General features: G+C 31.2%; 1 protein-coding gene across 2 annotated transcripts; it reads right to left on the bottom strand.

The window, feature by feature from the left end:
* Window positions 1-415: 415 nt before the first annotated feature.
* On the bottom strand, window positions 416-15,096 carry LOC120133550 (NAC transcription factor 47-like). 2 transcript variants are annotated; one of them, XM_039150120.1, is made up of 5 exons: window positions 14,783-15,096; window positions 14,362-14,681; window positions 13,423-14,041; window positions 9,439-9,449; window positions 416-426 (listed from the first exon to the last, which is right to left on the bottom strand). In XM_039150120.1, exons 1-3 carry the CDS (start codon window positions 14,955-14,957, stop codon window positions 13,424-13,426), a joined length of 1,113 nt encoding a protein of 370 aa, XP_039006051.1. In that variant the 5' UTR covers window positions 14,958-15,096; the 3' UTR covers window positions 416-426; window positions 9,439-9,449; window position 13,423. The 2 variants fall into 2 exon arrangements, with proteins under 2 accessions (XP_039006051.1, XP_039006050.1); XM_039150119.1 differs by lacking the exons at window positions 416-426; window positions 9,439-9,449 and having other exon boundaries at window positions 13,393-14,041; window positions 14,783-15,094.
* Between the last annotated feature and the right edge of the window lie 1,574 nt (window positions 15,097-16,670).

Here is a 16,670-nt window from a genome sequence, read left to right as displayed (position 1 = left end):
GATGTTTTCTTATAAACGTCGCAAAAATTTTCAGTTGTGGCATTTTTCTATAAACACTGCGAAAGATCCAAAATTAGCAGTGTTTGCTTAAAAAACACCGCTAAAAGTGATGTTAAAAGCCCGTTTTGTTGTAGTGTTACGTCTCCAATTAGTTTCAACTCTAGCTACTGACCGAATGGTCTGAAAGGGATATGTGACTTTAATTGCTTGTATTTGAATTCTAGAGACTATTTCTCTAAGATCGAGAAAATCTATACCATCAATGGGTTTCTTGATGTCTTCCCTGAGGAGTTGTGAAGGTTACCTCTGAATGGAGATGTAGAGTTCAAGATGGAGACTTATCCGGATTTTGCCTAGGTTTCCATGGCACCATACCGTATGGTTCCGAAGGAACTTAAAATGTTGAAGGTAAAACTTTAGGAATTTCTTGATCGATGATTTATCTAACATAGTACCTCACCCTGAGGAACTTTAGTTCTATTTTGGAAAAGGAGGTTAGACCTCTCAGACTTATATTGACTAACGAAAGTTGAACAAGTTGACAATCAAGAACAAATACTTGTTGCCCCGAATCGATGACTTATTTGACTAGTTGCATGGAGCCATTATATACTCGAAGATTGATATTCGGTTTGGATATTATCAGTTGAAGGTAAAGGATGTTGATGTTGCTAAGACTGCTATCCGTACCATATATAGGTATTACGAGTTTATGGTGATGCCAATTAAGTTGACCAATGCTCTAGCAGCTTTCATGGATCGATGAACTATATGTTCCAGCCTTATTTAGGCCAATTTATGGTGGTATTCATTGATTATATTCTGGTCTTTTCCTAGACTGAGGTAGAACATGATGAGCACTTGAAGATAATTCTGCAGACTTTGAAAGAGCATTGTTTCTATGCCAAGTTGAGCAAATGTGAGTTCTAGCTTTTGGATGTGACTTTTTTTAGGAATATTGTATATGTTAGAGGTATTTAGGTGGATCCGAGCAAGATCGAGTCCGTCGTGAGTTGGAAGTAGCCTAAGAATGTCTCTAAGATCCATAGTTTATTGGGTTTGGCTGGGTACTATAGGTGCTTTATCGAGGGCTTCTATATCATTGCTACCCCTTTGATGAATCTGCTCAAGAATGATATTCTTTTTTTTGGTGTGATGCACTGTAAGAGAGCTTTGAGAAATTGAAAACAAATTTGACTCAAGCTCCAATTTTGATTCAACCTGAGCCCGAGAAGGATTTTACAATTTATAATGATGTTTCACACTCTGAACTTGGTTGTTTCTGATGCAAGAGGGGAGGGTAATTGCTTATGAAGCCAATGAGTGTTAGCACAAATGGTTGGAATTCAGGAATTTGAGCTTGTAAAGTCAGGTTTGAATCCTACCACCGTCACTATTGGTGGGTAATATGTAAATTCCTATATAAATCACAATTGAGTTTTAGGTATGCCATGGCTTGGATTGGGGGAACCACCCTTGACCTAACTTTTTCCGAACAAAAAAAACAATCATGCTTGAATCTCATTCAATGTATGGTTGCTTATACATGTAGGGAAATGGGACAAAAATCATATTTTTTTCTTATCACTCTTTCCCCTTTATGTTTTTATTTACTCTCTCTCATATCTCTTTTCCCAAAACCCTAAGAAGTTAAAAAAACAAGGTAACATCTTTCTCATTCAAAATGAGTTGGTGAGCCTCCTCATGTTTTTATGTTGTTAAAATTAATTAAATATATTTTATAAGTGAATATTTGTAATAATTAATTATGATATTTTTTGGATAAGTAAGATTTTATTATCCAAGAATAAAGTTCAACAAATAACAGGCATCCCAAGAGGAGGAAATTTACCCCTTTTTACAAAAAAAGAAAAAGAAAAAAATCATTAGTCGAGACCCCAATTGCTACAAAGATTGGAGTTTACATGATCCATTCTATTAATATCTTTATCACTAAGCTGAATACAAACAAATTCCTTGACAAACTTAAGAATTTGGTCTGTTGTTCTTGATCCACCTTTGAAAATCCTCCTATTTCTTTCCTCCCAAATCAAGTAGTTAAAAGCGTTCTAAGCGATTCTTAGGATGATGGAAAGTAAAGATTTTACCTTCCATTTGTGAGCAACACATTCAATTCTTGCATCCCAAGTCCTGTGAGTATCTCGTAAGTTGGTAAGAAACATGATAGAGTTCCAGATAGTAGAAGCAAAGGCACATTCAAAAAACAAATGGTTCTGGATTCGGGTTCAACATTGCAAAAGATACATATTTGATCAGTAGTGATTCCCATTCTGAAAAGTCTATCACGAGTAGGAAGACGATCAAGAATAATCATCCAAGAAATAATGCTTTGTTTGGGAATATGGAGAGGAAACCAGAGCATTTTCTGCCATGGAACTTTATCTCTATGCTCCCTTAGTTCATCCCAAATGGCAGTGGTTTTAGTGATTTTAAATATTATTTTAGATATAAAAAAATTATAATCTGAAAAAATTACTCACTTCCTAAAATTTTTATATTTTCTTTAGTGTAATATCTTCTATCTCAAAGCATTGAATGCTCATATTTTCTTAAACGGGATAACAATTGATACACATGGGATTAAGCTATGTTGCATCCCTGTTGGTGATTAAGTTTACATTTCAATCATGGTTAATTTTAATTGTAAACATTTGATACATCTAATCAAAAGTGAGAACATTTTAAATATAAACAAAGTCACACCTCAAAGTGAGAACATCTCAAGCTTTTATGTAAAATAAATTTGTATAATTGAATTACGGCTCATTATCTAATTAAAAGTGACTTTTATTAATAAAGAATTTATCCAAATTTTTAAAATGGAAAAATTGGTATTTATGAATAAATAAAGAAAATAACATGTGGGGTGACAATGACTTGATATATAATTTTTTAATTGGTATTTCAATCTTCGAATAATTCTTATTGTTTTTTATAAGAAATTATAAAATGAAAGAAAAAAATGTAAAGATTGTTTTTATTTCCCCCTAAGATTAAGAAAGAAATGTGTGAATAGTAATGTAAAGATTGTTTTCAGAGTATGAACGATGGGAACACCATCTTTAGGCATTAATGATGATGGGATATTATTATTACAAATGGGAACAAAAATACACAGTCAGGGTGCGTTTGGTTCACGGAATATAAAATTACTAGTGGGAATGTAAGATTACTAGGGAATAAGATTGTTGAAAATGTTGTATTTGTGTTTAGTTGGCTTAGCAGGAATGTAAGATTACCGTGTTTGGTTAAAGGAATAAAAGATTATTAGAATGTATATTTGACCAAATTGTCTTCATTATATACTTTTTTTAACAAGTTGAAAAATATTTATACATTTCTTTAAAAAAAATTAAATTCATAAAATTTATATAATTTTTTTACAAAATTGAAAAAATAAAAGGTTTAATGAAAGGGTAAAATTTTATTTTAATCCCTGAACTTCATATAAAATTTTAATTATAGACATTTTTTGTAAATCTAAAATAGTTTAAGGATAAATCCAAAATGTCGGTAATCAAACAATACCTAAAGAAATGAAGGTAATGACATTCCCCATCCAATCACCCTCTCATTTTAGCCCACTCACAAATCATGAAAACAACAAAACTATATCACCTAATCACATTTTTATCCTCAAACATTTTTTTTCAATAAAAAACGTTTTAATAATTAATTTTTTTATTTTTGTTGAATTTTTAATATGTTACTAACTTAAATTAAGACATGAAAATAACATACGTATAAATTTTGTCGTTTTTTCCCAAAGTTAACTCCAATTATTTTGTCATTTATATAGAACTTCAGAAATAATATCTAAAAATAATAATAAAAGTAAGGGTAAATTGTAAATTTGGCAACTTAACTTACTCTCTCATATTTCACTCACTATACTTTAAATTTTTTCAATTCTTCACTGAACTTAAAACATTATGTTTTTTTGTCACTCGATCGTTAAATAGTTAATGACGTTAAAATGGGTTGTTTTATAGATGCAAAACGACGTTGGTTTGGTGATTTTTTTTTAAAACGGCATCGTTTTTAACTCTGTTAACTATTTAATGGCGAAGTGACCAAAATAGAGATAGAGTAAAGTTTAGTGATGAAATTTGTAATTTACCCTAAAAATAAATAGTTAAATTATAAAAGATTATAAAATTTATAAAATTATTAAAATTGATTAAAAAAAGAAAATAGATAATGTTAGTTTAACATGTTTATTATTTGTTCGTCGGATGATTTAATTTAATAAATTAAATTAAATTTTGTAATTAAAAAAAGGTTAAAATTTAACATAACTTAATTAAAATTTCGACGACAAAAGTTATCATCTAGTCAAACAATTTTGATGGTAAAGATTCATACTTTCACAAATCATTGTTGAGGACAAAATAAGAAACTTATATTAGGGCCAACGTGATATGTGAAGGTATGGATCCTTACCATCAAAATTGTTCGACATCATAAATGATCTCTGATTATAGGATGTTGTTTTTTTAGTCCCTCAACAATGATATGTGAAGGTATGAATCTTTACCATCAAAGTTTGGTATTTTTATTTCCTCTGACTATAGGGTTAAAATTTGGCATTCACACTTCATTGTTGAGATTCATACCTTCACATATCACTGAGGTAGGTGCCTAAGTCATTTTGATGGTAAATGATCCTCTGACTATAGGATGTTGCTTTTTTGAGTCCCTCGAATATTAAAAGTTACAAAATAGTCAGCTGACTATTCATTATGTTCCAAACTCGTCATTTTCAGTTAAAAAATTAATGAAAGTCTCAATTGGATGTTAATATATTTTATGTGATATGATAGTCATTTGAGATTTTGAGATCAAATTTTATCATATATCAGACAACATATTAACATCTAGCTCAATCTATCATCAATTTTTAACGAAAAAACAAGAATTTGGAACATAATAAATAGTTGGTGACTATTTTGTAACTTTTAATAGTCAAAGGACTCAAAAAAATAATATTCTATAATTGAGGGAGCATTTTATAACTTTGATAGTCAGGGAGCTTAACCAAACAATATCCTATAGTCGAATGACCATTTATATACTTTACCCAATTGTATTTAACTTTTATGAAATCTAAAGAGACTAATAATAAATAAACTATTTTAGGGCTAAGGGTTTACATGTCCTTTCACATTGTCCCAAATTATTAAATATCTTAAGTGTGAATGATATGCTTATTTGTGATTCATTATTTATTATTGATGAATATATTTTTACTTTTATATAAAAATATTTAATTATATTTATAAAAATACTTATTTAATATTTACAAATAAGTTAATTTAATTTTTAAAAATAAACACAGTACACAAAATTTTAAATAAATTTTCATGAGTATAATTTTAAAATGTTTAAAAAAATAACTATGCTCCTCTTCTACTTTAAATCTTCAAACTATTTTTTTGGGTTAAATTAGGTCTTTAAATTATTTTACGTAATCACTCTACCTTCTGTCATTTTGCGGACCGAAAAAATTTATTTTGACCAATGAGATGTTAATATGTCACATAAAATTAAATACTTGTTTTGACAAAAAAATAGTTTAGATAATTAATGCAAAAAATACATATTTTAAATATTCATTTTAACCAGAAAATAATTTAGGTACTTAAATTGATTATATATAATAATGTAAAGACTTATTTTTCTAACAAAAATAATTTAGGAACTAAAGGTAAAAAAATACATAAATTAGGAGGTTTTTTTAGTTTAAATCATTTTAAAGTTATAAACAAAACATAAATCAATACAAACAAATTTTGAATAAATATATATAAAATTATGTTGATTCAAATTTGATTCATTTATTGTTAAATTAATTCAATAACTTGAGAGGGGAATATTTGCAATTTCCAACTTTTATATATATTTATATATATTAAAATTCACTTATACAATGTAAAACTCGTTGATGGAATCAAGTATAAACACACACATATATGTGTGTGTGGGCGTGTGCGTTTGATTTCATAATTTGTTGAGTGCTCTCTATGGTAAAATTAAAATGTTATTCTTTTCGAAGGATTCAGGTTCGAGCAGTTGTGTCTACATAAGGTGTGTACATTATAATGACTAAGAAATATTTGAATATATTATCTCTTAAATCACCATATACTATTAAAAAAATATGTTGATCTCACATCTTATAAAAAATAATGCCGGCCAAGGCTCCTATTAGTCCCCTCGACAACATTTTTTTATTATATAAGAGAGTTTTTTTGTATTTTAATGTTCAGAGTTTTTTTTTGGATAATCTGGGATAAGTACAAGTAATATCTGTTCAAAGATAACTCTTAACCTTTCAACATTGAACTCTCACCCCCTTGTATCTATGGTGTTCGAACCCAGGTCTTCAAAAATAACAAAAATTCTTTTACTACAGATGCCATTTTATTCGTATTTTTAATGTTAAAAGTTGATAGTTCTTTCTCTGATATTATCATATACTGTCAGGTTTGAATCTGAATCCTCGCTTCGATTGTCACAACATTTCATGATAATGCAGAATCATGACACATTGTTGAATCTTCATTGTCTTGCCACTTATTCAAAATCTGAATGTTTAGTAAAAGCTGCTTTCTGGGTAAGATTTTTTCCTGACGAAGATTAAAGCTTTTTTTTTCCTACTAAACAGGCTGCCACTTATATGGTTACATTGTGAGATCATGCTTTATTTTAGAACATATCCCTCAAACCAATTGTTTCTACCTTTCGGGATACAAAACTAAGAGGGATCATAGATGCTGATAGTTTTTTTTTATTATTAATTTGGGATAAGTACATATAATATTTGTTTAATGATAACTCCTAACCATTTGACATTTAAGGCTCACATTCTAACATTTCTGGTGTTTGAACCCGTAACCAAAAAGAATGACGACAACAATTTTTTGCCACTGAGATCACCTAGTTCGTAATAGATGTTGGTATTCGAATCTTAAACTTGTTAAATTATCTTTCGAGAGTAATTATTAATGGCATGAATCAATTGAATTAAAAGAATTTTCCCCCCTTTTTGAATGCAGAAGAGTGGCAATGGAGAAAAGACAAGTGAGCTTAAACAAAACACATGTATACATTAATAGCAAAATTTTGAGGGCACTGACAGAAACACTGCAGCCAGCAAATGTTTTATTTCTTTTTCAACATTACTACATAATTATGTTTTATTCTTGCTTATCATAGTCGATAATATAAATTAAGTAGCAGCCAGAGTTCACTAGTAGTTAGACCACTCAAATCACCATTCAAAGAACAAAAAATTTAAGAAGAGTTGCATTTGCATAGAGGGGTGGGTCCTTCCAAGCTCTTTGATCCAGAAACTGCCACCACCACCATAATTGCAACCATCCTGTATAAAAGAAACCAAGGCAATCGAGCTGAGTGTTTGATCAAGTCGAATTAAATGATAGTTGGAATTGTTGCTGCTTTTTCGAGAACTTACAATGAACTTACAATGATGGTTTCCATCTATCCTGGTTATCGACCGCTCTTATGGCTTTATACCCTTCATTCTCGATCACCTTGCTCCCGCTCCAGATTAATGTCGTGTTACATTCATTTGGCTTGTAAGGTGCCAGCTCCACCTGCACTCCAAAAGCCCCTTTTTCAATACGAACTTGAAGGTAACATTCAAAATAAGATGATCAAATGGATTTCATACAGGCTGAGCCTCTCCGTTGTTATGTTTGAGTGCTTCACCAGTAGCCAGATAATCAGGGAAAACCCGGGTGACCCTCTTCATCTCTCACGTTCGCCCCGAATTTATCATCTTTGATCCAGTGCTGAAACAAGCAACCGAAGTGCATGTGATGTCCAAATAATATCGGATTATTCACAAACAGTTCATCGAACGTCCTAGCCATACGTACCTGGCGTTCATCAGAGGGATCGGCTCTAGCCAAAACAACCCTACCATCTCTGATGGCAACGTTAAACTTTGGATTAGCTTGCAGTAGATTCTGAAAGTGGGCTGGTCAGAGGTTCGTGTAGGTGAACTGAATCAGGACGAGAGGAATGGTGGGTTTTAGATGAGGGACGTGAACGACCATGACCGCGATCATCTCCGTCATCGTCGTCAGACCTTCTTTCACCACCTCTGCGGCCTTCGTGTTTCCCGTATCCTCCTGTCGAGTAGTGCGAACCGTGTTCACTTGGCAGGTAGTCACCGCCACCGTGCTGGTACGGCTGCGCATCCTCGAATTCTTCATCCCGGATCCTGATTTCTTCTTGGAAGAAGGTGACTCGTCTTTGTTCCTGCGTCGTTTTTCATCGTCATCGGAATCACCTTCATTTTGCGGCCGAAGAAATAATCCATTTGTTTGACACTATCAAATTGCTTCACTTCTTCAATTTGTGATATAAACAACAAGAAGCTGATCATAATTCCTCTTGTAGTGTAACCATAAACTCAAACACTCATATATATATATATATAGAACGAACTTGCAATTTCTTTGTCAAAGTATGATTTTGAATGCATGATTTTAGACAATCTTACCCAGATTTAGTTTATCTGTTATCTTACATAAACTTGTTTTGATATAGAGGAGACACGTTATTTAAATTACGAATATTAGATTCAAAGTTAAATGAAATGTTGATACGATAGAATTATATCTTTTTAAAATTATATTATATATTATCTCTATATCTATTGAATTCGGTTAATTTAAATATAATTTTTTGAGCTATCATATAATCAACATATATTATGTGACATTCGATATCACATTATCCACGAAAATATGCCAAAAACAAATCATATAAACAAGCTTTTGTTATAAAGTTTATTGTATTTCAACAAGTAGGCCCTTGAAATGAAATTATAAAATTATGTAAAATAATGTCTTAGTATTTTGATTAATCTTTGGTTTGGATACAATACGTTATGGATAAATTTATGGGTAAGGCCCATTCTTTAAAATACTTTCCTGGGCTTCTACTTTTGTATTTTAATATCTAATTCTTCAATTATAGGCCCAACTTTGAGTAATTTCTTCACCTTATTCTTTCCGTTTTCTATTTAAAAATAATATTAAAGCATTATTGAAATTATTTAATATTTACTTATTTACATGTTAGGTATAAAATGTAAAGTTTAAATTTTATAAATTTTGACTATAAAATTAATGGAAAACAATCATGAGTAAAATTAAAAATATCAAATATTCGAGAATTAGAAATATATATTTATAAATAAGAGAGTAAAATCTCTGTACCGGTCCTAAAAAAGTACAAAAAAAAACATTTTCATGTTTAAAATTTTAAAATAATTATATTTAATACGTGTTGATGAACATATAACAATGACAAATCTAGTAGCTTAGGCCAGGGGGACAGATAGAATTAAGAAAAGGGTAAATTCACCATTTCTCACTTAACTATTCTTTCTTCTATTACTGAATTTTTGAATTGTTCCTATTTTGATCACTCTGAATTATTTTATATTATTATGTATGACATGGTATTTTATTATTATTTAATATAAAATAATTGAAATATAAAATAAAAAAAAAGTGGTTGGTCGCCACCGTCAACCACCATCGAACGTCGTAGACGGTAGTCGTTCAAACACAAATTTCATGGGTCGGTTTATCTCAACCCTCTGAATCCGAATCTAGTGGTTGTTTCATCGAAAAATGCCCCAAAATCCATGAATCTCGACTGAAACGTTTCAGCTTCCTCACTTTCAATCTCTAATTCATGAACTTCGGAGCAAGTTCCGATAAAATGGAGGTCAGATTCAGACTCAAGGTGTCGAGGTGAAGTGACACATGAAATTTGGGACTGAAGGGCCACCTATACAACGGTTGGCAGTGACACCCAACCACCTTCTATTTTTATTTGATATTTTCAATTATTTGTATTAAATAATACTAAAAAATGTCATGTCAAACATAAATAATAATAAAATAATTCAGAGTGATCAAAACTAGAGCGATTTGAAAGTTCTGTGAGTAAATTAGACAAATTGAAAGTACAATGAGTAAAATAGGATAGAGTATCATTCAGTGAGGAATAATGTAATTTACCCATTAAAAAATGAAGAGCCTAAAGTTAAAAATAGGATAAACTACACGTTTAACCTCAACTATCACTTTTGTTTCACTTTAGTCATCCAACTATTTTTTTAAATTATACCTAATGTTTAGTTTTGGTTTCATTTTGATCATATAACGTTAAAAAATTAATAGTGATGGTGACATGTCATCATAAGATAATGTTACATCATCATTGGAAAAAAATTATCATGTCATTAGTTATGTTAATTTTTTAACGATGGATAACAAAAATGCAATATTGAGTATGATTTTGAAAAACAAATAGTTAGGCATCCAAAATGGAATAGAAGTGATAGTTGAGATGTTAAACACATAATTTACCCCCAAAAAATAATTTAAAAGGGGTTAAATGAAAGTATTAAAATTTAGAAGAGGCAGAAAATGAAGGTTAAAAGTTTTAGTAGTTAGGAAGGAGTAAAAGGTAATTAGTCGTTTTGATCTAGAGGCTACCTTCATAATTTCATTCATGCATACAGTACAATGTCAACTAAAATCATAGGGATTTGCATGAAACTTATCTCAGTGTAAAAGAAATCGTTGTTATTCCTAGAGGTCACTGTTCGAGCACCAACGACTGCAGCAACGTGATTGAACGTTCATTGTCAAATGGTTAAGAGTATTTAAAACAAATACTACTTTGTAATCACCTTAATTTAATAAAAAAAATCATATAGGGATTTAGGTAACGTACATCAAAGCCATTACTTCTAATTGGTGATGTGCAATCATAGACGTACAATGAACCTGGAATATAAACCCTCAAAGGAAGATGAGATAAAATTTTACCAAAACAAGCTGCTGCCTGCAATATGTGCCAAACCCTGCCTACCAACCATGGCTTCTTTAAGTAATCCATGACCATCCTGCTTTTTCATTAGCAAACTGGAATTATTGCTTTTAATGATTTCTAGATTAATTATGTACTAAATTATAAGGTTATCCAATCCTTCATATGATGCGAGTTAACACTTCTTTTTAATATATAATTGTGGGTCATTTTTAAATTTCCCTTTTTTAACACTTGGGATGATTCTATTTGTAATATCTTTTTATTGAATATTAGTTTAATTAGCATCATTATTATTATAACAGTCGTTTGAATATGTTTAAGTATAAATGTCTCCAATTCTTTTATATATATATGGGGTGAATACAATGCATTATCTGTTTAAATACTATTAATCATTTGATAATAAACGTTCGTACCCATGAGATTTAAGATGCTCTAACCCAGGACTTCAAGGGATAACAAGTCTCTTAACAACTAAGGTTGCATGGTTTGTACTAAATGTCTCTAATTTTAAGGATGATGAAATATGAATGGTTAGATATTATGATGCATTGTAAAGAAATAAAATTATTTTCTTTAAGAGGTACGAAGACAAGTATACATATATATATATTGATAAATTCGGGTAAATATAAGATAATATATGTTTAAAGATTCTCAATTATTTGATAATAAACGTCTACCTCAAAAAATAATAATAAATCTCTTAATAAATAAAGTCGTTTAGTTCATGCAAATATAAACACAATTATAAGTAATTTATCCATTAATTGTTGGCAAAGTCAGGGGTTTAACAGTGTCACTTTTTCCCTACACTTAATTTAAGTATCCGTTTGATCGTTGTAGTCCCCCCCCTAATTTTACTTGTGTGTTATTACTGTCTATATCTCATTTTTGTTATTCTTAAAAATATGACATGATCTCCTTTTTATAATTTGAGTTTTTTTAGTATATATATTCGGTGATGGATCTATAAATTTAAAAATGATGGTCCAAAATTTTAATACACTTTTTCAAAAAAGAAAATGAGTATGTAAATTTCATTAATTTTTCTCAGACTATTTTTATATTTTTTTTCTTAATAATAAGATATACCTAATGTGAATGGCTTAATGCATCCGCCCCTGTATATATAATGTTCTAATCAGGTAACTGTTATTTTTTGAACCGTAATGATAAAAGGGGTTTAAAGTATTAAACAAAATGAATGTAAAGGGGACAAACTTAAAAACAAAAAAAGTACAACGGCCAAAATGAAAATTAGGTTAAAGTACATGAAAAAAGTGATATTAAGCCATTATAAAATTATAAGTTAGTATCGATTGTTATATTTTACCCTAAACTAAGAAGAAATTGTGATTCAATTCTTTTAAAAGCAGTAAGATTATAAGTTAGTGTGATGGTCAAATGACATTTTGACTTTCATAAAATTTATAATTTAATATTAATCCCCAGAATTCTAAATTCACCTGCCCTTGGCTAAGTGGTAAAATTACATATTTAGTCCATGTTTACAGTCAATTATTCTGTTAAGTCCTTTTCCCTTTTACTTAAATAAAATTTTGCACGGCATAAATATTTTAGCCAAGATTTTTTAAGGGTCCCATGAATGATTTAAACGTTTCTTAAATGCAAAGCATAACCGAACCCTTATCTTCTCGAAAAAAACAAAAGCTAACGTGGACAATTGGTGTTGATTATAACACGATTTGTACCTGGGATTACTAATTATATAGTTTAGGCACCAATCATACAAGTTCTTTAATCTTTGTTAAGACGGGATTAGCAAATCAAGAAACATGATTTATAGGATTCCTGTAAATCTTCCATGTTTGTTAGGTACTGAATTGTTTATTGTGTTTTTTTAGTCATGGAACAGCTCCCTGAGTTGTCTCTTATCCCACCATCAAACTGAATCAAATCAAGGAAAGACTTAACAAGTGTATCTAGTTTTTAAACTAAACACCTGCTCTAAATGATCTTGTTCATGCCTGTTTTCAATTTAAAATCTCAGATTATCAACTTATAAAATTTGGGTTTTAATTGTTAAATAATTAATTATAAATTTGTTGGAGATCGAATCTTAATATTGCAAATATAGGAAGGAAATGACAGTCTTGATTCCATTTGAGGTGATTGATTAGGTTGAGAATAATAATAGTGCCTTTTTTCTTTTCCTAAGAAAAGAATCAGCTCGTCAAATTTCAAGCAACACACTATTTACAAAAGTGAGAATTTTAGCTGCCAATTCCACCGTCATCACTACATAATCTTTTTTTTCTGCAAAAATCATGAATGATTGATTCCCTTTTGAACTCCATCTCTAGCATTTTCTTCAACTTTTTGACTATGTGAGATGGGATCCAGCATTTTGATCCCATCCCAAAGGAGTTCAATGTTTCTACCCATACACGCTTCCTTGTTTACACACCTAGAGTATCATTGGTTGTTATTCTTATCTTTTTCCCATAATTTCTTTTCCATTTTTTCATTTTTTTAAGTTTAGTTTTTTAATTTATCCTTGGAACTGAATGTGAGGACCTAGAAGTAAACTCGGGTTGAAGAAGGACTGGTTTAGAAAGTTGTAGTGAGTCATATCAGTTTGGCTGCTGCTGTTGCTGAAACTGCAGCAAGGTTTCTTTGATGGGTTCAACAGGTAATCCTCGTCAATGCTCGAGTATTGTCGCTTGAGTTTGTGTTCCATGTTCGGAACCGAAGAGCTCAACTGGGGAAGCTTTTGCACTGTCATGCTGCTGCTGGTGCTTATGCTGCTGATGTTGGTGGTGGTGCCATTGGTGGTGTAGTTGTTCATTAAGGGATGTTCGATGCTCGGGAAGGTGAAGGAATACGGCTCGTATCCGAATCCGTTGCACTGGTTTTCGTACAAGAAACTACCGAGTAAAGAGTAATCCATGGCGTCCAACAGGTTGGAAAGGGAACAAGATTTCTGGGGCTGGAGGGCATTGTTGGTTGGTGGAGGGGTTTTAATGGCGGCTGGTAAAAGGGCGTCTTTAATGAATTGTTCTGCTTCTTCTTCCTCTTGATCTTGATCACTTGTTGCTGCACTTATTGTTGCTGTTGATGATAAAGCATTGGTCTTCTTGTAGATCCGGCATAGAACCCAATCATCCAGCTGAATTAAAAAAAAACAGAGAATACGAATGAGTGTAAATTTATACATGTATAAAAGGGTACATTTCAAATGGAATTGCACCCCATTATCAAATTATACATCCACTATGCATAATGCAATTATTGGGGGTTTTATTTGAAAAAAAATTGGGAAATAATCAATGTCAAGAACACAATTATTTATCAAAGCATATGGGATATATGTGCGTTATTAATAAGTAAAAAAATTCTGAACAAATGTTAATTTGTTATCGGTCGAGATTGTTAAAAGAAATCACTTCGACGTCAAATCATAGTGGGTGTTTTGAAGATGAGGCTCACCCTCATGGATGAATCTTTCGACTTGAGTGGTCTATTGTTTGAGTTAGGGTTGTCTATAAGCCTATACTCGTGCATGATCCAAGTTGTTTTTATCCCCTTAGGTGGCCTGCCCTTGTAGAAAACAAGACCTTTCTTTACACCAATATTCTCTTGCACCTCACCCCTTCCACCCGCCATTGAAGAGGTAACTATGACCTTATCGGTGCCGGTCGCTTTCCAGTAACCGGACGCCGCTGCTCTGTTCGGCCTCGCACCGTTAGGGTACTTCCGATCTCTAGGGCTAAAGAAGTACCATTCTTTCTCACCAAAGGCAGCTTTATCTGATCAAAAAACAACCAACACACATGTACATCGTCAACAAAAAGCCCTGGCATGACAAATATGATGATAACATGAAAAGGGTGGGTAGACGAAAGCTCACCAGGTAAGTCCCAGGGATCGAACTTGTAAATATCGACGTCGGCGATGATCGAAACACGGAAAGACGAGGAACTCACCTTCTTCTTCAGATAATGAAGGATGAGTTCCTCGTCTGTAGGGTGGAACCTGAACCCCGGGGGCAAACTTGATTGTGGGTGCTTCATGTTCATCACCATCACAACTCGGAAAAGAAAGCTTGAGATGAACTAAGCTATGAACTGAAACAATCAAAGGAGTTGAATTGAAAAGGGGAAATTAATCCTCCAAAAACAACTCAACGAGGAAGAAGAAAAGAAGGGGATTGGAATTTTTGGGAGGGGAGGAAGGGTTGGCATTTTATGGATGTAGGATTTTTGTCGTTATTCGGAAAAAATAAAATAAAAAGAAGAGGATTAGGGCAGGCAATAATATTAATTTATTTATTTATTGGAAGTGGGTCCTACGCCAAGTGCCAGCTGTTGAGAGGCTTTGAAATTGAAGATTATTGGCTTTAGCTTTTCCAACTTTTTGTATGCAGTTAAAGATGGCGGCTTAAATAATGACATCATTTTCCGTTTCATGATTCCTCGCCACGTGTGTCATTTCCAATACTTAAGCTTTGGATATATGATATAATAGATCAAATATTAGTTTTGGTCACTCTACTATGTTCGATTTTAAATTTAATCATTTTTTATTTGACATACATTGACACTTTACTTCTATTAGGGGTGAATAAATAAAAAGCAATTAACTAAATAAGATGAACAAGTTTAGATATATTCTTTTTTATTTCACTTTACTTAGTTTCAATGATCTATTTACTTTAGTTTTGATTTCAACAATTCAAATTAAATAAATTTTTAAATAATATTATCCCGTCTCACTAAATATGTCTAATTTTGACTTTTTAAAAGTCAAAAATTTTAAAAATTGACCATGATTGTATTAAAAAAATTTAAAAAGTAAATTGTATAAAATATACATTTCAAAATTACCTTGATTAAAGGTTTCTGAAATATATTTTTCATGTTTTTATCAATAATAAATTTTTAATAATAATGAGTCAAAGTTTAAAAATTTTGACCCAAAAAAATTAATAAATGACGATTTAAGTGCGACAGAGAGAGTATATTGCTTATATATGTTTAATGAAATTGATCTAAGTATGAACTAATTCTAGAACATTCTTTTATTAGCTTGCGCTCTATATCCCTTAAAAATAGATGTTGGGTTCAATACTCTCTTCTATCAAAAATTGTAGGGATAGATTAAAGGGTGGGTGAGGGTAGTCATTCTTGAAAGCTTCAAACTAATACTTCAGATATATATATATTTTTAATTGATAATTTATTTTCGTCTCCTAAAATTTTATAAGTTGATATCCTCCAAAAATTTTAGAATTTACCCTTTGAATTATTGAAATTTCATTTTAGGTAGATTTTATTTAAATCAAATTATAAGGTGGGCAAATAAATTGACAGACTTCTATTATAATAAAAAAGAAACTTGATGAAATAAACCAAGATTTAATTACTCGTAAAATATTCAGATAGTGTGATAATATGAATTCGAGTTTGAGCTGGAAAAGGAAAAAAAAGATTGTTATTGTTGTGGCAGTCCTACTCCTACTGCCGTAAATATGTGTATGTCTTGACTTGTTCTTTGATTTTCTAAACCAATGTTTGTTTGTAGTTCAATGGTGGTTATTCCTGAATGGAGGGACGGGGGATCATGATTGACAGACTTCTATATAATAAAAAAGAAACTTGATGAAATAACCAGATTTAATTACTCGTAAAATATTCAGATAGTGTAATATGAATTCGAGTTTGAGGCTGAAAAGGCAAAAAAAATTGTTATGTTGTGGCAGTCCTACTCCTACTGCCGTAAATATGTTATGTCTTGAC

The sequence above is a fragment of the Hibiscus syriacus genome, unplaced genomic scaffold (assembly GCF_006381635.1).
Source record: "Hibiscus syriacus cultivar Baekdansim isolate YM2019G1 unplaced genomic scaffold, ASM638163v2 tig00110584_pilon, whole genome shotgun sequence".
Classification (NCBI taxonomy): Eukaryota; Viridiplantae; Streptophyta; class Magnoliopsida; order Malvales; family Malvaceae; genus Hibiscus; species Hibiscus syriacus.
The sequence above is the reverse complement of the archived record's forward strand: the minus strand, read 5'-3'. Positions and strand labels throughout refer to the sequence as shown.